The 24,088-nt window shown below is 51.3% G+C and overlaps 2 protein-coding genes across 2 annotated transcripts; one reads left to right on the top strand and one right to left on the bottom strand.

Annotated features, from left to right (window-relative positions):
- Nucleotides 1–2,234: 2,234 nt before the first annotated feature.
- Zfp92 (ZFP92 zinc finger protein) lies at nt 2,235–17,251 on the top strand. The gene is made up of 5 exons (XM_074062545.1): nt 2,235–2,469; nt 10,562–10,626; nt 10,942–11,068; nt 12,160–12,264; nt 12,593–17,251. The coding sequence occupies exons 2-5, from the start codon at nt 10,594–10,596 to the stop codon at nt 13,885–13,887; spliced, it is 1,560 nt and encodes a 519-aa protein (XP_073918646.1). The 5' UTR covers nt 2,235–2,469; nt 10,562–10,593; the 3' UTR covers nt 13,888–17,251.
- Nucleotides 17,252–21,836: 4,585 nt separating this feature from the next.
- On the bottom strand, nt 21,837–23,352 carry LOC109674925 (PWWP domain-containing DNA repair factor 4-like). Its single transcript, XM_020151786.2, has one exon. It carries the CDS (start codon nt 23,340–23,342, stop codon nt 21,837–21,839), a length of 1,506 nt encoding a protein of 501 aa, XP_020007375.2. The 5' UTR covers nt 23,343–23,352.
- Between the last annotated feature and the right edge of the window lie 736 nt (nt 23,353–24,088).

Raw genomic sequence — 24,088 nt, 5'->3', positions numbered from 1 at the left:
CTCCAAAGGCAACACACAGGCTCCCTTGGCCTGGCCTTCCCCTACTGCCTCTGAACAGGGGCTCCATCACTTTCCATAGATGTCTGGCTGCACCTAGGATCCCTTATCCAAGTACCTCCTCGCTGGGGTCCCTGGGGATCTATTCCAGCAGGCTGTACCTGGCTTGCCCACCTGCTCTTAGGGCAAGAATAGTCTCCAGTGGGGAAGTCCCCTGTTCAGCAGGCAACACTGCTGCCCCAGGACAGCTCCCTGAGCCCTAGCTGCTGTGTCCAAACATCCTGGGACAAGGGAGAAGAGAGCTGGGGAGCAGCAAGACAGCTGAGCTGCGTGGGCCAGCCGGGGAGGAGTATCACCTCCCCAGTATGTGCCTGTCTCTTCTTCCCTTTTCTAAATCTGGGTTTGCTGCCCTGGACACCTTGGACACGGCTGCTTAAGTGAGGGTTCCTCCATCTGAGGAGGTCCCCTGACTCCTGGCCACATAAGAGAAAGCAGGCAGGAGAGAAGAGGACCACAGTGGGGCGGCTGCTGATGCTAACGGGTGCACCCATGGGCCCTCATTCTCTGCAGGTGCCAAGTGTCTGATATTCCTCCAATAAAACATTGAACAAATTCTAGAAGAGATTTCAACTCCTGATATAACTGGGTTTCTCGGTGTCCCTTTGGTTTGCTTCAGGTGTGCATACTCTGCAGACTGACCACAACAAAGCTACACCATCAAGAGGATAGCCCCACGCTGCTGAAGATAGTCGTGCACACATGCGGTCCCCTGGGCCACCGTTTCTAGAGTTGTGTCAGATGTGCAAGCTGAGCACACCCTGCCACTCCTCCCACAGTGGATGTGGGTGTGACCCCAGGACCCCCACCCCGGCTTCTGGGAAAGCTGCCCACGCTCCCTGGGAACTGTCAAGGCCAAAGGGAGCAGACTTGCAAGGTGACCCAGCTCCTTCCAGTGACTAGATGATACTGGCACGAAGGCCCAGTCCCACCACCTCTACTGGCCCAAGAGGGCACTGGGCTCCCCCGGTCCCCCACACGGGAGTGTCCGGGGGTGAACACATGAAGTGACCACAAATCTGGGGGCTTAAAACAACTCTCCCAGTTCTGGAGACCAGAGACTGAAGTCAAGGTGTAGACATCTTTTGGAGTGGACAAAGCCACCATTGCCCCACTGCCCTTCAGGAGCCAAGTCCTGGAGCTGCCCAGCCAGTGCCCCAGGGAGCAGGCATCTTGGGCTTCAGGGCCTCTGTTCCAGGGAAGGGGCCCTGAAGCTGTGCTTGTACTTGGCCCCGTTCCATCTGCACTCCCCACAGGCAGAAGCACCCTGAGTGGGTATCCAGCCTTCCACCCAAGCCTGGGACAGGTAGCCTTCGTGCTGGGAGCACAGGCCAACCGAGTGTTCCTTGCTGTGAGCTAAGCTGTGCTGGTCAGAGCCCAGGGCCACCTGAAGACAAGAACCCCAGGTCAGTCTGGGGGTGGGGGTGGGGGTGGGGGTGGGGGGCAGTTCCCAGCAGACAGATCTAGAGCATGTAGCATGGCTGCGCTTCCTTTGCTTTCCTTCTTTTAGTCTTTTTCATACTCCTAACTTCTTGAAGGAACTCATAATTGTCCACAGAGTAGTGTCTGAGTCAGCCTTGGATTTCCATCCTGGTTTCACCACGTGGGCGATCTCCTGTCAGAAAATGGAAACATTTAATGCCCACCCTGGAAACTGGCTTGCTGATCACGTGGGGCAACCTGAGAGAAAGACCCTGCACTTGGCAGGTCTTCGTTTTTTGCACTTCCTGGCTTCCTCTTCTCAGTCTCCCCAAAGCTGTCTCCCAAGTCCCCTTTCATGCCCCACCCCCACTTTCTGATCCTTGCCCTTTCACGTCATGAGAGGTGGTCCTTTCCTGGAGACCATGGCGGGGCTACTTGATGCTAGATATCCCAGAGGCCCCACGGACCCCAGAGAGATGGATGGGTGAATGGATGGACTTAAGGCCCTGGGGTTTGGTCCATGGGAGTTGCTCGGCCAATGATGTCTCCTTCAGGTTAAACTACGGTCCCGTGACCACTAAGACCCCAAGCCCTCGGAGTTGCACAGACGGGAAGCGGAAGTGCCCCGGGGTGCGTGGGGAACGAGACCAGACGCCCCCGTGGGGCTGGCGCTGGCCGGGCCGCCCTCCCGCAGCGCCGCGCATGCTCCGTGTCCCCCCCCCCCCCGCGCCCCGTTCCCACGCCGCCGCCGCCCCAGCCCCGCCCGCTTACCGCCCTGCTCTGCAGCGCCGGCGGGTCGGACTGACCGACAGCCGCCGCTTAGGACGCGTCTCCTGAGCAGTGCCCCGAGGAGAAGTCGAGACCTGGCTGGGCGAGCCCCCAGCCTCCTGGGGACAGCACCCCGGAGGGCTTCTCGGAGGCGGCAGCCTTGGCCTCAGGCCTGTCAGGGGACCGCAGGGGAGGCGGACAGTCCCAGCTACCCCGCTAGCCCAGGTATTCCGGCTGGGCAGGGATGCGGGAGAGCGGGTCCTAGGCCCCTCTCAGCAAGGGTGCTGAAGGGCTGGCACAGGCGGCGAGGGAGGTGGCAGGAAGAGTGGCGGCGACTGTTGGAGACATTCTGGGAGGAGGGCGAGTGCGGAGAGCAGCTGGGGCTGGCTCTCGGGTTGCCCCCTTCCTGGGGCGCCAGGGGAGAGGGCCGGCCTGAGCTGGGCGCCCAGGGAGCTGCAGCCCATGTTTCCCGTTTCGCTCCTCTGATTTTCAGCCGCTGGTCCTGGGGGTGGCAGAAAATCACCCCGTCGCTGATCCGCTGGGAAACTTTGGATTTTGCACCCTCTGGGTGTGGGAACTCCAGGCAGGCTGGCGTTGTGAGGTCGTGGCACTGTTACCCAGGGGTACCTGGAAAACTGTCCACAGGCACAGGCCCTGAAGGTCCCAGACGTGGGTAGGGCTCCCCAAACCATGCTCCCATGGCTGTGGTGGGGGGGTTGCTCAGTGGCTCCTGTTGTGTTGGACATGCCACCCAAACCGGAAAGGGCAATAAGCTTCGCCAAGCCAAGGAAGAGGAAGTCAGGGCTGAATGGAAGGTGGAGAAGGACGGAGGGAGTGAGCCGAGCTGAGCTGAGCTGAGCTGAGCAGGGAACCATGCCCAGCGCTTCCCTGCAGGGCTAGTTATGACTCGTTCCACCCAACGAATATCTGTCAAGTCCCACTATGGGCCAGGTTGTTTCAGACATCTGAGAGCTATCAAGGAACAAGGCAGCAAAAATCTCTGCTCTGTGGTTCCACTTTTGGTTGGCTGAACACAAACAATAAGCAAAAAATGTTTTAAATTAGCAATTATACAATGTGTTAAAAGTTAGCAAGAACTGGGGAAGAGAGACCCAATCGCAAGTGTAAGTCTCATTTCTAAGGCAACATTTCTGCAGACTTGAGAATGGTAAAAGAGTGACCCATGTGCTTGTGCTTTGGAAGAACATTTCAGGCAGAGAGAACAGCTAGTGCAAAGGCCCCGAGGCAGGAGTTGGTCTGGCTTGAGGAAGGAAAAGCTTGGAGGCTGGTATAACTGGAGCAGAGGAAGGAGTCAGGAAGGGTCATGTGGGTTTACTCTGGGTGAGGTGGGCATCCCCAGGAGGACTGTGGACAGAAAAGGGCAGGATCCAGCCCATTTGTCCTCAGGATCCCTCAGCAAGCAGCCTTGGTGGCCCTCTTTGTGTCTAAGCCGGCATCTGTCCCCAACCAGGGCAAGGCCTGGACAGAGCAGTTGTAGGGCAGCTCTCCAGAAGGCTGCATGGAGAGTCTTCCTGGGGCTGGGCCGTGGGGGCACCCAGGTCCTCTGGCCCTCAGTTCTGAGCTCCTTAGCTCTCCTTCTCTGGCTATCCCACCAGGTGGTGATGACAGGTGACTAGGGCCTCAAGGCAGGAAAAGCTGATAAGGCTGAAAGGAAGAGGTTGGGGTTTTGAGCTGCTGTACCCCCAAGAAAATTACGGCCTAAGTAGCCCTGTGTGTCCTTCCTCGGGGATGAAAAAAAGTCCAAATTCTCCCATCTAATCTGACTGAGCAGGATTTTGAATGCTTTTCTTGATGTTGTTTTGGTTGGTTTCTCTTTTCTTTGTTTGGGAAAAGTGCCCCACCTAGTGGTGGTGTGCAGAGGGGCAGCCAGCTTCTTACCCCCCCCTCCTCCCTCCCGGCCCCTAGTGGGGTTGCCCAGCACACCCAGCTTCACCACAAGCAGGGGTGGGGGTGTCTGCTGCTGGCCTGAGGGCACAGGCCCCTTGCAGAGGCGGACCAGTGCAGGAACAGACTGCTGGATACATACGTTGGTTGGCCTTGGCTTCTTACCGGAGGCCCAGGTCTGACACTGGGTGCCCAGTGTTGTGTTGTGGAAAACCTGAGCATCAAGACCTAGAATCGTCCTTCAGCTTATTCTGTGCTCTGGAAGCCCTGAAGTTCGAAGGGGATTGCCAGTCCAGTGGGAGGAAGCTGCTCTCCAATTCTGCCAAGCTCCCTTCAGGAACTTGCTTATGCCCACACTCAGGAACGCCACCTCGCCTGCCTGAGGGTCCCAGGGTTCAGGTCTGGGTCTGTGAGAACAGGACTTGTCATGTCTCTTTGCAGAAGCTGAAATTATGGCTGACTTTCAGGGAGTAGGTCTCAAGGACAGACTCTGTTGTGTGCAGCTGCCTGGTGTGGCAGGCAGCTCCACTGAGCCTCCTGCTGTTGAACTGCAGCGCTGATCTCCATCTGCAGGTGGAATCCAGTCCATGGGTGTTCCCTCAGGCAGTCACAGCCCAGCAGCTTTCTCCCTCCTCCCATTTCATGGGTGGGGGGGAGGACTAAAGACTGCTGTCTCCTCCTTCCAACTTTTCCAAATTGGACAGAAACCTTGCAGGACCGTTAGGGTAGCAAAAGAAACAAGCTTAAGCTGCTTTCCAAAACAATAGTTTTATCTTAAAACACTTGCAATTTTCAGTAATTTTTCCCCATGCACCTTTAGTGTTGTAAGGTGTCCAATGTCTGACAGTGTGTCGTAATGAAATATGTGGCCTGTGGACAGCCAAATGATTACAGTAGCATCTCTTGCCCTTCCTTTTTTATTGAGGTGCGATTCACGTAACATAAAACTCACCATTGTGGAAAGAACAATTCACAGTGTTGTGCAACCACCCTCTCTGTCTAGTTACAGAACATTTTCATTACCCCATGAGGAAATCACCAGGCCCCCCTCACCCCCAGACCCCAGACCTTGGCACTCTGCTTTCTGCCTATTGGTTTACCTATTCTGGACATCTAATATATTTTCTAAAATGTAAAGATTTTTTTGGATGGTGGCTCACCACACAGTGACACTGAGACAGATGAAAAGCAGAAAGAACTGTTATTTGCAGCTCTGAACGAGAGAAGACTATCACATGGGGCCACACAGAGGGGTACACTTGGGGACAGGGTAACAGCAATCTGGAACTGTAGAGGCAACTTATGCAAGGCCTGTGAGTAAGAGTGGCTCCCTGTGGATTGGCTAAGTTGAATTTTGTGGGCTCTGGGGATGGGGGCTGTCTCTAGTTATGTAAGAGCTGGTCCTAGAGTGGGAACCCAATAAGGAGGCAGTTGGGGTGTGTGTTTACTTGCTACAGAGGGTAAAATTCTGATATAGGAAGTGGTGGGAATGGGGGATTAAAAAACTATCTACAAAGGACAGAGAGAAGAGTTTTCAGCCACAGCTTCAAAACTAGGTCAAGACAGCTCTTGTGAAATACTGTGTTACATCATATAAATGGAATTATACAATATGTGGCCTTTTGTGTCTGTGTCTGGCTTTTTTCACTCAGCAAAATGTCCTTGGGGTTCATCCACATGTAGCATGTGTCAGAATTTCCTTCCTTTTTATGGCCAAATAATATTCCATTGTTTATATAGACCACGTTTTGTTTATCCATTCATCTGTTGATGGACATTTGGGTTGTTTCCACCTTGGCTATTGTGACTAGTGCTGCTGTGAACATGGGTGTATGAGTTTTTGTGTGAACACATGTTTTCAATTCTTTTGAGTACATAGCCAGAAGTACAATTGCTAGGTTATATGGTAACTGTATTTAACTCATTGAGGAACCATCAAAGTAGCTCTTTTTTCCTTTTAATTGTGAACACTGTTAGTCAGCTTTCTGTTACTGTAAGAAAATTCCTGGGATAATCAGATTATAAAGAGCAGAAGAGGGTTGTTTTGGCTCACAGATTTTCAGCTTTCAGCCCATGATTGTCATGCCAGAGCAAAATCAGTCACCTCATCACACAGAAGCCAAAAAAAAAAGGAAGAGAAAAAGAGAAACACAAGGGTGTCACTATCCACTTTGAGGGCACACTCCCAATGACCTCTTTTTTTTAATTTTTATTTTTTTATTATTCATATGTGCATACAATGCTTGGGTCATTTCTACCCCTGCCCCCACTCCCTCCCTTACCACCCGCTCCGCCCCCTCCTTGTCCCCCCCCACCACCTCAATACCCAGCAGAAACTATTTTGCCCTTATTTCTAATTTTGTTGTAGAGAGAGTATAAGCAATAATAGGAAGGAACAAGGGTTTTTGCTGGTTGAGATAAGGATAGCTATACAGGGCGTTGACTCACATTGATTTCCTGTGCGTGGGTGTTACCTTCTAGGTTAATTCTTTTTGATCTCACCTTTTCTCTAGTTCCTGGTCCCCTTCTGCTATTGGCCTCAGTTGCTTTTAAGGTATCTGCTTTAGTTTCTCTGCGTTAAGGGCAACAAATGCTAGCTAGTTTTTTAGGTGTCTTACCTATCCTCACCCCTCCCTTGTGTGCTCTCGCTTTTATCATGTGCTCATAGTCCAATCCCCTTGTTGTGTTTGCCCTTGATCTAATGTCCACATATGAGGGAGAACATACGATTTTTGGTCTTTTGGGCCAGGCTAACCTCACTCAGAATGATGTTCTCCAATTTCATCCATTTACCAGCGAATGATAACATTTCGTTCTTCTTCATGGCTGCATAAAATTCCATTGTGTATAGATACCACATTTTCTTAATCCATTCGTCAGTGCTGGGGCATCTTGGCTGTTTCCATAACTTGGCTATTGTGAATAGTGCCGCAATAAACATGGATGTGCAGGTGCCTCTGGAGTAGCAGTCTTTTGGGTATATCCCCAAGAGTGGTATTGCTGGATCAAATGGTAGATCAATGTTTAGATTTTTAAGTAGTCTCCAAATTTTTTTCCAGAGTGGTTGTACTAGTCCACATTCCCACCAACAGTGTAAGAGGGTTCCTTTTTCCCCGCATCCTCGCCAACACCTGTTGTTAGTGGTATCGCTGATGATGGCTGTTCTAACAGGGGTGAGGTGGAATCTTAGTGCGGTTTTAATTTGCATTTCTTTTATTGCTAGAGATGGTGAGCATTTTTTCATGTGTTTTTTGGCCTTTTGAATTTCTTCTTTTGAGAAAGTTCTGTTTTGTTCATGTGCCCATTTCTTTATTGGTGCATTAGTTTTGGGAGAATTTAGTTTTTTAAGTTCCCTATATATTCTGGTTATCAGTTCTTTGTCTGATGTGTAGCTGGCAAATATTTTCTCCCACTCTGTGGGTGTTCTCTTCAGTTTAGAGACCATTTCTTTTGATGAACAGAAGCTTTTTAGTTTTATGAGGTCCCATTTATCTATGCTGTCTCTTAGTTGCTGTGCTGCTGGGGTTCCATTGAGAAAGTTCTTACCTATACCTACTAACTCCAGAGTATTTCCTACTCTTTCCTGTATCAACTTTAGAGTTTGTGGTCTGACATTAAGATCCTTGATTCCCAATGACCTCTTAAAGGTCTCATCACCTCCCAGTACCATCCTCCTAGGGACCAAGCCTCAAACACATGGGCCTTTAAGAGACATTTAAGATCCAAACTCTAGCAAGCACTATAAATTGTACAGACAGCAGAAAGAATAGTCTAATGAATCCCAGGTCCCTACCTCCCAGGCTTAGCAACAGCCACCATCTTGCCTTATTTCTTTCATCCTTTTCAGTTTGGTGTTTTGCTTTGTTTTTCTGGAATGGTTTAAAGTGGGTTCATGCCAGTTCTTCCTCAAGTGCTTCAATATACATTTCTTTAAAAGGACGTTTTTTTCCAAGACCCAGTGCCATTATCCACCCAACACATGAGCACTAAAGGTCACCTACTGTCCTCTGATGGCCACTGCATAGTCACTGGCCTCGCATCATTCTCAGTGCCCTTGATGACTCTTTCATTCATGTCAGCATCTTAACGGAGGACCCCTGTTGTGTTTGGGTGTTGTGCCCCTTAAACTCTTTTCATCTAGAAGGGTCTTCCTCCCCAGCCTTCTTTTTCCCCATGACACTGATTTTCAGAGGAGACTGGGCCAGTTGCTCTGTGGAAGAGCCCACCTAGATCCGGCAGGCGGCTTCCTTATCGTGTTTAACTGGTGACTCTGTCCCCATGATCCTCTGAACACTAGACATTGATTGCAAAGGCCACATTAGGATGCAGTCAGATGGCTTTGGTGAGAGTCCTTTCCTTGCTTCCTGGCAGCAGGTCTGGGCCGCCCTCTGCTCCACAATTAGGTTAGCGTTCTCTCTTTCCACCAGCAACCAGGGCATAACATTTTGATGTGCAATGCCCCAATCTCCCTCGGTCTTTCACCTAATGGGTCTGGCCTCTCTTCCATCTTAATGGATCCTTTTTCTAATTAATATAAATGTCCTTATCAGAAACATGACTTTATTTTTAGTCAATGTTGATTGACAGTTCACATCATGGATGGTAAGGGATTTGGAAGTGATTTAAATGCCAAGTGAATACTATGGCTGTTCCCATGTTCCTGGGACCCTGTCTTCTCTCCCTCTCATGTGGTCTTGTTGTTGACACAAACAAGCTATAGCCACCAATCAGAACATAAATAAAAGATCTCTTGATCCACTCCCCTTCCTAGGTACTGCCTGGTTTCTCTGCTTCTCCAAGCAGGACCTTCATGTTGTTGGTCTCAAGTGAGATAGAAGTAACATTCTTGGAGCAACTGCTCTTTCACCTGACTCTTCTGCCATTTAGAACTGATGTGAAGCCAGGCACCAGTGGCGCATGCCTGTAATCCTAGCTACTCAGGAGGCAGAGATCAGGGGTATTTGGGTTCAAAGCCAGTCCGGGCAAATAGCTCATGAGACACTATCTCAAAAATACCCATCACAAAAAGGGCTGGCGGAGTGGCTCAAGGTGTAGGACCTGAGTTCAAATCCCAGTACCACTGAAAAAAAAAAGAACTGATGTGAGGAAGTCGGAGGCCAAGTTGAGTTGATTTTTGTCCAGTTTGTCTGTTTCACACTTGTTCTCTTGTGTGCCCACCCTCTCAATTCTCACCAATACAAACACGAGCTCAGGCCCCCTGAGGGCTAGGGTATGTGCCCCAAGCATGCTACTGTCTTGGCACACTTGCAACCTTTAGTTCTCCACCTGATAATCACGCCTTCAGAGAGCCCTTCCCCTGCTCCTGTAGGTCCTTCCTTTACTGTGCCTCCCACCAGCCTGCTGCTCTCTTTGTGCTTGCTAGCCAGTCTCAGTTTGCAGGTGGAGGTCATACATGTGCATTTGGAGTTTTTCTATAGGAATCCAGACCCAAGGAGAAATGGGATCAGCAATGGAGCTCCCAGGAATAGCTGGAAAGCTGGGACTGGGGGTGCTGGGAAGACGGAAAGAGAGCTAAGGAAAGGAATGAAATGAAAAAAGAAAGAAAGGCTGGTCAGGCAGGCTCCCTGCACAAGAAGTAGGTATGGGATCCCTGGCTGATGGCCCACCAATTTGGGAGAGAAGAGGGCCTAGAAGCCCAGTTTGGGAATGTATTGGGGGCTCTGTTGTGTCCTCCCTCAAAGAAAAAAGATACGTTGATGTTCTCTTTCCAGCTACCTGTGAAAGTACCCTTATTTAGAAATATGATATTTTCAGATGTAATCAAGGTAAGATGAGGTTATACTGAAGTAAAGCATCCAATGACTGATGTACTTATAAGATGAGAGAAATTTGGAGCCAGATACACAGACTGAACACAGCCATGTGAAGATGCAGGCAGAAATTCAGTAATGCAGCCACAAGCCAAGGATTGCTGGTGACCACTACAAGCTGGAAGAAGCAAGGAAGGACCTGGGCGGGGGGGCCTGCCAGCAACTAAATCTCTGACTCCTGGTCTCCAGAACTGAGACAGAATACGTACACATGTGCAGTCTTAAGCCTCCCCTACCCCAGTGTGTGGTGCTTTGTTATGGCAGCTCCAGGAAACCATTTGGAAGGTTCAATGGTCAGGAGACTCAGTGAAGTGACAAGAGTGAGAAGGCCCATTGCCTCTCCCTGAAAGGAGACTGCAGGCAGTGGATGCCCAGGCACTGTGCCCATGGGCCGCTTAGGAACAGATCACTCCTCTCTCCCTGCCCCATCTCACTCAGGCTTACCACAGCCCAGCCTTGTTTGGCACCATTCGACAAGAATAAACAAACAGGTTTTGAAACAAGTCACAGTTGGCTTCTGAGCAGCCAGTGGCTACCCCAAGTTGACCTAGTCTCACCAAGGCTCTTTGCACTTCCCTCAGCATCTCAACGGCGGTGTGGCAGAGCTCTGGCAATGGCAGCCATCCTCCTGAGAACAAGGCCCAAGGTGAGTGGGTGTCCCTCTGTTGATGCCCTAACATCTCCCCTTAGCAGTTCTCCTTCTGCCCCTCCATATGGACCTGCGCCTCTCCAGCCAGGGGAGAGCTTAGGCCACCCTGAGCATCATGAGCCTTTCCTGACTTCCACTCCACTAACCATCCAATTTCCATCAGCTCCTCTTTCCTGAATAATGCTTGCAGCTGAGCCTCCCCTACTTGCTGAATTCTCCAATGGCAGAGGCACCCCATGTTTTATTGCTGCTAGCTCACCCTGGAATCCGGGAACCTGAATTCCTTACAACAACCAGACTGGTTTATTTTAGGTGCCAATATCTTTTGAGGACGTGTCTGTGTCCTTCACAAAGACAGAATGGAAACTTCTGGACCTTAAACAAAGGGTCCTCTACAAGCAGGTGATGCTGGAGAACTACAGCCATTTGGTGTCACTGGGTAAGTGACCCCACCATATACACACATCTAATCCCACCTATCTGTCTCTGGACTCAATTTCTTTATGAATTTCCTTGCTTGTTACTATGAGCCCAAGAATACATGCATTTCTCCATCCAACCAGTAACTGTTATAATCCAGCTATGGTCTCAATAGGAGTTTTCAGCTAAATGGTTTGGACCTATAAATGCTTTAGGTAAATGTGTGGGCTTGTAACATCCCATCAGACTAATTTTACATTTAAAAGCATGGATTGACTAAACATCTTTCTACTTTTAAGGACAGGTGCCAATTATACTGGAATATTTAAATGCATACTTTTACACTCATCCTCCTATATAGAATTTAGCACCATCTTTTTCTTGAATCAGCCAGGAGATCCTATGGGAGGGCAAGGCGGTACCCTTGGTTTTCAAGCCTAGGGAAATCTATAAAGGAGCTGGGGTAACTACAAGTGGGCAGCTCTCCTAACATGCTCCCCATCTCCCACCTTTATCACACCTACAAAAGTTGTCATTTTTGCCAATTAAAGGGCGAAAACCAAGATTCACAGGCTGGTTGGGCAGGAGAGAGCTCGGAAGCACTGAGAGTGTAAGTGACATTGATGTGCCTGCCTTCTGCCTCTAAGACAAGAGCCCAGGAATGGGCCTGTTCCTACCAGGTAGCCCAGCGTATTGTCAGATGCAGCCCAGTTCTGGCCTTCCTCTTCTCAGGCATCTTCCTTGCTGCCAAGAATGGACTGTAAATACAGAGGTAGCTCCTCCACGGCACCCCACTGCATTTGGGGTTGGGGGGGCGTTTGATACTGAGTCCTCCTCCCTTTCTGCCTTCCCACTCTACAGACTTCACCTCTGTAATCTGACCCTGTACTCTCTGACCCTTACCAGACAGATAGGGACATGTCTCTTTCAGGGAGACTTCCAGAAGTCTCAGTTGAATTGGATTGTGAAACAGGGCAGCTTTTGAAGCGTATAGGCGACCTTTCTCTGGACCTTCCCAGTGGCACTTCCTAGAGAGGTCCTTGTTCTCTGTTATCTCAGGAATGACTGTCCTTAACTAGAGTGGTGCTGACCTTCTGTTTCCATCAACAGGATTTGCCTTCTCTAAGCCTCACCTGGTGTCCAGGCTGGAGCAAGGGGAGGGGCCCTGGGTAGCAGACCTCTGCAGAACTGGAGCTGTGACGGGATCACACGCAGGTGAGTGAGGGATCCTCAGCCTGCTTGCCTGAGGATGGTGTGGTGCTTGGTCACCTTGGGCGGGAAATTCTCCTTACTGGCAGCTGGCAGCCTCTCCAGGGCTTCCCTCTCTTCCTGGTGGGGAAGGGAGAGCCTCCCCTCCTTCCCTTTCTGTTTGTTCTCTCATCAGCCGGTATGATGGTTTTCTACCTTGAGGTCATCTTGCTCCTCCCGACATTCCCATGTCCTGCTCAGCTCTTCCCAGCCTTGGCATGAGAGTGAAGAGCAAAACCCTCAATAGAGACCAAAAGGGAGGGGTGGCACTGGTTGGAGCGCTCTGTCTTTGCAGGTGACAGGGTAAAGAGCAAGACGCCGATTTCAAAGTCGAGACAGTCTGGAAGAGGACTCCCAGGGACTCACCTTCTTAGCGGAAAGGAAGGCCAGGGGGCGAGGTCGCCTCCACAGCTAGGTGATACCTCAGGAGCGCCAGCCCAGAGAAGTCCCCATGGCTTCCAGCAGAATCCCGTTCTACGGCAGCAGCGCTCCAAGGGCGCGGATAAACGGTACCTGTGCCAGCAGTGCGGGAAATCGTTCAGCCGCAGCTCCAACCTGATCAAGCACCGCATCATCCACAGCGGCGAGAAGCCCTATGCGTGCGGGGAGTGCGGGAAGCTGTTCCGGCGTAGCTTCGCGCTGCTGGAGCACCAGCGCATCCACAGCGGCGAGAAGCCTTACGCGTGCAGCGATTGCGGCAAGACCTTCACGCGCAGCTCCAACCTGATCAAGCACCAGATCATCCACAGCGGCGAGAAGCCCTTCGCCTGCGGCGAGTGCGGGAAGCTGTTCCGGCGTAGCTTCGCGCTGCTGGAGCACCAGCGCATCCACAGCGGCGAGCGGCCGTTCGCGTGCAGCGAGTGCGGCAAGGCCTTCAGCCGCAGCTCCAACCTCATCGAGCACCAGCGCACGCACAGCGGCCAGAAGCCCTACGCCTGCCCCGAGTGCGGCAAGGCCTTCAAGGGCGTCTCGCAGCTCATCCACCACCAGCGCAGCCACAGCGGCGAGAAGCCCTTCGCGTGCCAGGAGTGCGGCAAGGCCTTCCGCGGCCGCTCTGGCCTCAGCCAGCACCGGCGGGTGCACAGCGGCGAGAAGCCGTACGAGTGCAGCGAGTGCGGCAAGGCCTTCAGCCGCAGAGCCAACCTCTTCAAGCACCAGGCGGTGCACGGCGGGGTGCGGGCCTCCGAGCGCCGGGGCCGCGGGAAGGGGCTGCGGCGCGGGTGCATGCTGCTGGAGCAGCGGCGGGGGCCGCGCGGGCCGCGGCCCCAAGAGGGAGGGGAGGGCAGCCCCGCGGAGCCGCGGCCGAGCCGTGGCAGCCAGAAGCCCCACGTGTGTGGGCACTGCGGCCAGGCCTTCGAGAGCAAGTCACAGCTGAGTGGCCACCTGCGCGCCCAGGGCGGCGAGAAGCCCCATGTGGGCGGCCAGAGAGCGGCAGCTGTGGAGGGGAAGTCACCGTCACCGCTCAGCCACCATCTGCAAGCTGCACCCATCGAGGGAAGCGACGGTGGCCACAGTGCCGGCCTCCTGTGCCCTGAGAAGACCCAGGACAGAGCCTGTCCCTTCGGCGGGAGACAGGGCGGTGACTCCTAGTGGGAGGGCGCGCCCTTCCCCGAGTGCAGTCTGCCCCTCCTTCCCCAGTGGGTGGAAAGTGCGGACCCTCCCTCCCCCAGTCCTTGATGTTGCAATTGCCGCATAGGGACTGTCCCGGGCCCACCTGCTTGTCCCTGGGCCCACCGCAGGCCACGTGTGCGTGCCGAGAGGCGCCAGGTGAGCGACTTGCGTATGCCGAGTCGCTCTCCCAGCTGCTGGATCGCGGTCCGGTTCGGGTCGCAAGCAGCCGCGCAGAGCCCGCTCCGGGCGCGCTTGAGTTTACAGAGGGATGGATGGCCTATGCCCTCGCTCGTGGGTGGGTTGTTCACCTTCCCCGAAGAGTTGTTAGTGTTTCCAGGTAGAAGATACTAAAAGCACTTTAATCCACTTAGAGCTTACAAATGGGGCTCTAAAGTTAGCCTGCTGCTTTGCCAGAAGGCACAGGGCACCCAGCTGTCCCTTAGCCCTGACCAAAAAGGTCTACAGGCCTCCGGGGAAAGATAGCGGGTTGCGCCCTGCCCAGGCGCCTTCTGCTGCTTTTTGGGGGAGCTGCACCTAGCCCCATCATCTCAGAGGTGGGGTTCTGGGAAGTGGCTGGCCTGGCCCCTGCAGAAAGGATAAGACCCAGGGATCCTGAGCTTCTTGGTTTTGGTAGAGGAGCCTTTTCCCATGGTCCCTCCTAAGAGTGGGCTCTGGGCAATATGTGGTAACGGACTTCTGCCATGCTCCTGGCTTCAGAGTCCTTTCTGTCCACCCAGCAAAGGCTGTCAGAGCCTGTTGTACCCCCACTCCAAGCTTCAAATTTATCTGCTGCTCCCCTTTCAGCCACCCTCCTTGTGGCAGTGACTACTGGGAGGAGAGCAAGGCAGGGTAGAGATTTGCACTTTCGCAAGCCCTGAATTGCATTTGGGCAACAGGGTGGCTGCCTTTCACATGACATTTCTTAGAACATTGCAGGTGCTGTTGCTTTAATGTTTTTGTATTCAGGGTTAATGTAAGTTGAAAATGGAGATTTTTGCCATATGAGAATGTCAGGGAATCACTCCTTAAATGAGAAGTCCTCATTTAAGTCCCTCATCTGGGAGGGAAGTGTAGCTCAGTGGTGGAGTACTTGCCCTGGGTTGCATCTACAGCAACACACGCACACACACACACACACACACACACACTCCTTCCCCAACCTCTGAAAAGACCTCAGGCAGGAGAAAGGAGGCCTTTCCAGGCTCACATCTAATGAGTGTGGTGGCAAGCCTGGCCCCTCTTCTCCCCTCAGCCCTGCAGAGGCAGGGTGACCCTTTTAAATGGCACTTTAGTGAAAGCCAAGGGGAGTTCTCAAGTGAAAGTTTGTGGATAGCCAGAGGCAGCTGCCAGTAGGCACTGCCCTATCTCACCCATGCTGTCCCCAGAGGCCCAGAAGTTCTTCCCCTTGGTGCTCTCAGCCTAGTGTCCTAGTCAGCCAGCCACTTTCCAGCCCTCTCCACTCCCAGGGGAGAGTGGGACTTTGTCATACATACATAAAGGCAGGCAGGTGGTAAGTGTGGTGGAGAACACCCATGGGGACTCTGAGCTACACTTCCCTCCCAGAAGAAGTGGTTCAAAACCTTCTGCCAGGACAGTGTGGGAAGCCCTGGATACCCAGGATTCCTTCTGAGAGTGCTGCCTGGAGCTCTAGTCACTAGAATAATTCCAGAAATTTTATAAACACACAACATACATATGCAGATATATGTTTTATATATAAAGTGTTTTATGGAAAGTTCCAGAGTTCTTACAACTTGCTCTTGTCTCAGCCTCCTCCAATGGATTCCTGTCCCCTTGTTCTATAATTGCCTTGTTGTCTGTAAGCTGCCCCATAAGCCTGCTGCTGTGTGTCGTGCTGACACTGGTGAGCGCATGGGAAATGAGTATTGTTCTCCTAGCACATTGGACTCAGCCTTACCCGGAGGCAGTCCAAAGTATCTTCAACTGTGGGTTTTCAAGAAGAAAAAGAAGTAGTAGCAACAGTGTGTTTTAAGTCCCTGGTGAAGTAATTGGGCAGATTGGTTTTTTCTGAGGTTCATACCATCTCTGCTAAGGCTAACACAGATACAGGAAACCAGTCAACTGGGAAGTTGTGTGCATGGACTCCATCACATGCATTCTAGTGTGCATTTCTGTCCCTCTAGGAATGAATGATTCAGTTCCTACAAGCTAGTCACCAGCTTCTACTGAGGTAGAGTTGGCTCTCCCCAGTACAATGGCATTCCATTGGTTCCAGCAGAGACATGAAGTCTATTTGAAGCATAAGCATGTTCTTTACCTTGGTCTTATGCCTAAGGATGACTTGCTACAGGAAGGAATGTGTGCGTTCATTTTCAGCAGAAAGTGGGTCTGCCAAGAAAGCCTTGGGGCAAACTGAACTCCCAAGTCATTAGAGTGCCCTGAAAAACTCCAGGGTACCAAATGCTTGCCTAGATAAATGACAGCACATATTTTTGCTTATCAGTTTTCACTGCAAGGTGATTATGAGTAGCCATTTCTTTCAGGTACCATAATTGGGTATGTAGCATGAACTGATCCTGATCAGGTTTTGCATGGAATAAAAGAGTGCCTTGAAAGAACGTATACCTTTCTTCCTATGGTGCCTGGGAATTGGGCCTCATCCCCCTGCTGTGTGGGGAATGGGGATGATGGCTCACACTTGTTTTGGAAGGAAGAGTAAAGTGTAAAAGCTTAAACTATTGAGAAAAGTCCTGTTGCTTTCCAGTCCTTCCTCCATCTGCTGCCCTCCCATCCCCTCACCAAGAACTTCCCTGGATGCCAATCTTGCACCCTTTTGCCTTCCGACCATTTACCCTTTGAAACTTTGGATTCTTTTCAAGAGTTGTGTAAGTGCTGTAACAGTGTCTCCATGCAGCTGGTAAATAAATGTCCTGTCTGAATTCAGTGTAAAGTAGGACTGTTCTCATTTCTGTTAGTTGCAAGTAAGGAAGGTCCCCTAGTGGGGAGGGGCTATTCTGAGGGTTTAAACTAACTGTTGGGTTACAGGTCACAGGAAAGGCTCTCGGCAAGGAGCTGGAAAGAGTCCAGAGCCAATGCCAGTGTTCCTCTGCACACCCTTCCTCCGGGGGACTGCCTCAGTTTGTCCAGTGCAGGATCCTCGGGCCAAGATAATGGACAGCCAACCGAGGCCAGATGGACACTGTGACTCTGATACCAGGAAGGGAAGGTTGGCCTGCCTGATGTATTCCTTAACAAAGCGCCCAGCAGTCTCTTTGAAAAATGCCACCAAGTCTTCCTTCTGATTTTTTCTGTTGCAGGCTTCAGACAACAAGGCAGTATTCACACTCACCACTGTAGGTGTGGAAGGTAGCTCCAGACAGGAAGAGGAGGTAGAGAGACTTTTGGTGGGGGGTTGCTAAGAAGTGCTTGGGTTGGGACAGATTGTGGGGGGAAGAAGGAGAGGACATGGTATGTTGGGGAAACCTGAGAGGGGCAAAGGGGTTTCTCTCACAAAATTCTAAGTTAAAAGGTCAATTGAAGCTATTGTGCAGAGAACCTGGCATGCCACATACAAAAGGTTAGACTAGCTGGTTCCAAATGAGGAGCAATTTTTCAAAACATGAGGAATTATTTTACAATTTAGAAAGGGAAGTTGATGTAAGTTAAAGCTGCTGAATTTGAATTTTCACCTTGATAAGCACCAAGGTTATACACTACTGTCATCTAGATCTGATATCTGCGGTGTCAACGTGTGGGTCTGAATGGCAATAGTCTGTTGGTTTCATCTTGCTAGCCCCAATGGGTCTATGACTGCACAAAGCAAGGGGCCCTCTGGGCCTCATGGACATCCGTTCTGCAGACTCCTTTCTCCTCTCTCAGTTTTTTGAGACAGGGTCTCACCAGGCAGCCCAGGCTGGCCTCAAACTCGTTATATAGCCCAATCTGGCATGGAACTCGGTGATCCTCCTGCCTCAGCCTCCCAAGTTCTGGAACTACAGGTATGAATCACCACACCACATCTGCAGATTCTCATGTTCTTATATTAAAAATAGCTTCCGGTTGAAGGCCATGGGCATTCCCAAGGAGCACAGCGCCTCCTTCTGTGTCCAGGAGGACTAAGCTTGTTCCTTCTCTGCCACCTGGGAACATCGAGGCCAGAAATGAAGGCCTAGTGCAGATTTGGAGATTGCTGAAATTTTTTTTAGCTTTCTTTAATAGGTTTGTGGAACTATACTAGACATACAATGGACTATACAGCTTTAAAGTGTATAAATGGATGGGGTTTGACACGTGTCTATACCTGTGAAGCCATCCCCACTATCAGAACAGTGAACACCTCCATCACCCCCAAAAGCAGCCTATGCCCCCCAGTAACTGCTCCTTCCTGATCTTCCCTGTGCCTCTCCTCACAATCACTGCTTTGCTTTTTGCCTGTATAGATTACTTGGATTTGCTATAGTTCTGTATAACTGGACTCATACAGTTTATGTCTGGTCTTTTCACGCAGTATAATTATTTTGGGGTTCATCCAGCAGTGCTTGTGTGTATATCAGTACTTCATTTTTTTTCTTGCCAAGTAGTATCCCATCGAATAAATGGAGCAGAACACCTACTTGATACCTGTTAATGGACAGCTAGTTTGTTTCCGGTTTGAGGCCATGACAAATAAGGTTGCCATGAACATGTGTGCACATGTTTCAGTACACAACTATGTTTTTATTTCTCTTGTGTATATAACTAAGGGTAGAAATGCTGGGTCATATGATAACACACTGTGTTTAAATTTTGAGGAACTGTCAAACTGTTTTCCCAAACAGTTGCACTATTTTATGTTCATACCAGCAGTTGTATGAGAGTGTCAGTTTCTCCACATACTCACCCACATTTGCTATTATCTTGTGGGTGGGATGTGCTATCTCACTGTGGTTTTCACCTGAACTTCCAAGATAGCCAAAGATATTGAGCATCTTTCCATGCACCTGTTTGACCATTTACATATCTGTGATGAAATGCAGGTTCATCTCCTGCACATTTTGAATTGTCTTCTTATAAAATTGTAAGACTTCTAGACACATGCCCTTACCAGATACGTGTTTTGCAAATAATTACTTCCAGAGTGTGGATTTTTAATTTTATACTTTGTACTTTTTGAGCCATAAAGAAATCTTTGCAAAACTCAAGTCACTAAGACTTTATCCTATCCTTTCTAATGAAAGTTTTTTCATGGGTTTTTTTGTTCTCTTTGTTAGTTTATCTTTTGATATAGGGTTTTGCTATGTTGCCTAGGCTGGTTCCAAACTCCTCATCCTCCTGCCTCAACCTAGAACTACAGACATGCACACAATACCCAACTCTGAACTCCTGTTAAACTAAGATAGTGCCCCCTCTTATTTCACAAATATTTTTAAATAACAGATAAATAAATCAAAGGGTGATAGAGCTTCAGGTACAAAGACTACATACATGTTCTGAACACTTTATGAGCTGTGTGACTTCAGGTAACTTACCCAACTCCTCTTTTCCTTAATAAAAGACCTTACAGTGAGTGACAGTGGGGATTTCCCACATCACAAACACACCTCACACCTGCCAACTAAAGAGTGGACTCAGCAAGTGCTCAGGCTGGAAGGGATCTCACAGTCCACACAGCCACCTCCACGCCATTCAACGAGCCTGATCCGAAGAGGAGGACAGTAGGGGCTTGTCCCAGGCAAGAATGCTTCTCAGGTGTAAATGACCCCCCAGAGATACCAGCTGTCCTCCCTTTGCCCCAACCAGCAGACGCCCCTGACCTCACCTCACAAATGTGGGGAAACCTGGGAGTCTGGTTCCAACTACATGCAGTCAGTCAGCACATGAGGGCTTTCTCACTAAGAGTATAAAATAGTCCATCCTTGTGATCTTAGCAACTACACTGTCACCGGCGTCACAAGAGCTCCAGCCCTTTCTATGGCACCTGCAGTTTACCTTCCAGAGCAGAGCCTTAATCCACATCTGGCTTGCTCTCTGACCTATGAAGAAGCGAGTGAATGACTGAATGAATGAATGAATGAATGTGGCAACAAAGAACATGTTAGAACCCAGACACCAACATGACTTCACGAGAAAGCTGAGGTTGGGAGTATGTTGGACTCAGAGAAAGGAGGTGTCCTAGACAACTCGAGTCTGCTGTCCTGGGTGTAGGGGTCCCCGCTGAGCAAGGAAGCGCTCTAGTCCTCCTAATTCCCAGAGCCAAGATGATGGCTCAAGGAGAGTCCAGAAATGGGCTGCAGGAGGCCAAAGCGGGGGTCAGTTAGGCCTGGAGCTCACATGATTGGGGAGATCCACATCTAAAATCACAAGACACCGAGTGTGACTGTGAACGTTTATTTAGAATGAGAATGAAATTCAAAACGAGTCTTCAAAAGTGACAACCGCAAGGGTCATAATCTCTGACCTGCTAGGGTTTGGAGGTGCATTTATCCATTTTCCTCTATGTATAATGTCTCAAGTATGGTGGGGCAGAAGTTCAAGGTGAAAGACACGATGGCTTTCTTGTGACTCCAGACGGCTACTTTGCTAATTTTACAAAGACCTGCCACTTGAACACATAGCACAGCGCCATGAGAACGGAGCAAATGCCCTCCGGATCCTATTAAGCCCTTAGTGTTTATTTTCACAGGCAGTTGTAGACATAAACCAGCTCTCTCACATTTATTCTCCAAAAGCATCCTGTTTCCAGGGGGTATCAGGATCCGTGGGCTTCACAGCACATCATTTAATGGAGTACATAAATTATGTCCAGAAAGGGGCACATTGAACAGAACGGAGGCTGTTTCTAGAGGCTGTTCTCCAGTTTGCAGCCCCAGATATCATGCACTGCACGGGCAGCATGACCGGCCGGTGTACATTTCTACTGACTGACCCGCGTGCATAGGTGCTGTGGGAAGGTGCCCAGCTTGGCCCTTGAACAACAGCTAAAGCTCAGGTGACTTGAAACAAACGACCTCGTCTGAGGGGATTCAGGATCCAGGAGAAAGTGCTTGCTTTCCAGCAGTTTGTCCTCAGTGGATGGGCTTCTCGGCAGCCAGCCGGGACTCCCAGGTGCAGAGTAGCTAGCCCCTGAACAGGCTGACCGGGTGCATTGCACTTGGGGACAGAAGGCCATGGGAAGAGGACCCAGTGGCCTGTGATGAAGACAGCCAGTGGCCTGTGTGCTTCAGGAAGCCGGTCAGCCCTTGAAGGGCCGTTCTCAGAGGTGGAATTTCAGGGGCACACGGAGTTAACAATCCAGGCTGACAAACGGTCACTGCACGCTGATGATTCCCCCACCCCGTATGGACAGCAAGCAGCAGATCCAGGAACCCAAAGTGGGTGTTTGAAGATGTACCGGAAGGCACTGAAAACCTATCCCTGCCGCTGGTTTCAACCCTCAGAACTGTTTTTTTTTTTCTTTTAAAAAAAGTAAAAAAGAGGCCTAGCAGGGAAAACTCAGGAATTATCTTAAGAAAGAGTCCAACAGTTTATATCCATGTGTCTCCGGAAGAATGAAAGATCCAGAGGTTTCTGGGAAAACATAGACAAGGTCTGCAAAGTTTTTTGTTGCTGAATAGCTGACACCAGTGCCTTTTTGTGTAGCAAGCAAACAGGCACACATCTTACTGGCAAATGCCAAGTGTGTCAAAGGTGAAGTGATGATGAGAAGCAGTGGTGTTTTCCTCAGAGACTCTGGCCAGCAGGCCTCCGGCAGGTTAGATGGACATAGAGCGGTTGCAGTCTTTGGACCAAATACTTGGGGAAGAGGTGGGAACAAGAACTGTCAAGGAACGAAGGAGGCCCACACAAAGGAAGGGACACGAAGAGGGGGATCCAAACAGAACAGAGACTCAAATCTGCACAACACGGGTACATGGCACGGAGAGGGGGTAACACATTTCCAACAGACAGACAGGCATGCCACCTGGTGAGGGAAGCGAAGGGACCCTCTCCTAGGTTAGCGGTGCAGGAGGAGACCTGAAGGACTGATTGGCGGTTGCTGATCTCCTCCTCCTCCTCTCCTTTAAGATATTCTTGTCAAATAGCTCTTTCTCACGCCCGTGCACAGGTGGCCCTTGCAGATACTTCTCTTCTGCTTCCTTGTAATCCACTCCATCCAGTTCGGCAATTGACCAAATGATTGCTTCTGGCAGCAGAACTTCCACCACGAATCTTACTTTGTCGCCCTTCATCATAGCGAGTATGGTCTCGTCTGTGTGCTCGTAGATCTTTTGTAAATGTTTGACCATGGTGAACAACTGATCCTCGTCCTCCAGGTAGGTCTCGATGCAGAGCATGCACTTGCTTGTCTCCAGAAAGGATGCCAGCCACCTGGACGGCTTCCAGCCCTTCACGATGTCCAGGAGGTGGGGGTCGGCCCCCTTTCTCCTCACGATGAAGTCCACCAGCTTCTGGTTGTGTCGGTCACACGCGGCCCTCATCCGGTCGGGGAGAAGTTTCTTGCAGGGCCCCTTCCTGCCCAGGAATGTCTTCTCCTCCTCCTCCTCCTCCTCGGAATCGTCCAGCTCGGCATAGTTCACCTTGGGGAAGTCACCCTCTCGCAGGTCACCCTCTTGGATGGCTTTCCGAATTGGGTAGCTGGCGTCGGTGGCGTAATAGTGCAGGAAGGGGCCTGAGAAAGATCCCCGGGCCACCCCTTCCCGGTAGTGGGCAATCAGCGAGAAGCACCAGTTCAAGCCCTGCAGGTGTGCTCTGCTGGCTCGCCTCAGGAGCTTGAATCTCTCATCGCAGTGCAGGGGCTTTAATCTGCGCAGAGGGACGCGGATGCCCCTGCAGTCCCCGCGCAGGCTTGCCTGGATCAAGAGCACCCTGGCTGTCTGGGTGGCTTTGTTCACACTCTTGACCACGGCCGGCCAAAACGGATGATCCTGGAATTGAAACCAGACCATCGCTCCTCTGTCAACGGCACCGGGCTCCTGGCCAAAAGCCCTGCTCACGGTTCGCCCGTCTAGTCCACCGCAGAGCTTGGGAATGCTGGCGAAGGTCTGAGCAGCCTTTGAGCGCACCTGAGGTGCACGCTCTGCTCGTCCTCTCTCAAAGGCTGGCAGCTGGTGCTTCCTTTTCCTGTTTGCAATCCGGAGAGAGTAATGCAGGCTCGGGTTCTGGGACTCGGGCGACTCCGCCGCCCCTTCCAAGCCTGGCTCCGAGGCCCCCTCGCCAGGGTCCTCCCCCATGCTTCTCAGGAAGGTAGTGCTCCCTTGGGGCACAGGAGCCCAAGTCCCTGGCCAAGGGTCCCAGGCCTCTTCCTTCAGAGCTTTGGGCCCGGTGGGGGCCTGCTGCTCCTCCTTAGCCCACACGCCCTCCCCCACCACGGGGGGACTTGAGGGCACAAGTGTGGAGGGGCCCGCCTTGTTCTTGCCCTGCTGTTCACCAGCAGCTCCTAAAGGTGTCAGGGAGTTTGCGGGCGCACTGGTACTTTGGGATGCCTTTGCTTGCATTTCGGCTGCACCAGGGCTGACGGCTGTGTGCACCTGGGCTGCCCCACCAGGCGGGGCATCCTCCTTCTCTGGAAGCCGCACCAGCAGGGATCTTGGGCCTCCCCTTTGCCCAAGCCTCCTACGGAGGGTCCCTTTCTGTTTCCTATGTTTCCTGGGACGGCGAGGGTATGGGCACGGGTGGGAGCAAGGGCAAGAGCTGGCACAGAGGCAAGCACGAGGGCGAAGGTGACCACGAGGGCGAAGGCGAGGGCCTGAGTGGGCTGGCTCTGCCGGTCCCTTTGGGGACGCCAGAGGGGTCCCGTGCTCCTGCGGTGTTCTTTCTTGACCCAAGGCCATTCTCCCGTGCACAATCTCCAGTGCCACTCTAAGGGCCTTTCTGTACACCCTTGTTTGTCCTGATGGGGCAGTGTCCTTCCATGTGGCGACTCCTGGTGGGTCAGTGACTGCCAAGGGCATCCCTGCTGAGGAGGCCAGGGCTTCAATTCTAGACACACTGAGGGCCGTGATGTCTGTGCTGTTCACTTGGATCTTTTCATCTGTGGAGAGGACTTCAACTTCTAGGGGAAACAGCCCTCCCCTATCACTTGTTGCTGAAGTCCCCAATCTGGACAATACCTTTGCTGGCCACAAGTGGCCTTTCCATCTGCACAGGACGTACTCGGCAGCGTCCATCGTGACTGGACTCGTGTGGCAGGAGGTGATTAAGAGAGCCTGAGGCTCCTGGCTGCCATAGTCACTTCTACTGC

The sequence above is a fragment of the Castor canadensis genome, chromosome X, assembly GCF_047511655.1.
Source record: "Castor canadensis chromosome X, mCasCan1.hap1v2, whole genome shotgun sequence".
NCBI classification, from domain to species: domain Eukaryota; kingdom Metazoa; phylum Chordata; class Mammalia; order Rodentia; family Castoridae; genus Castor; species Castor canadensis.
Note: the sequence above shows the minus strand (reverse complement) of the source record. Positions and strands in the feature narration are given on the sequence as shown.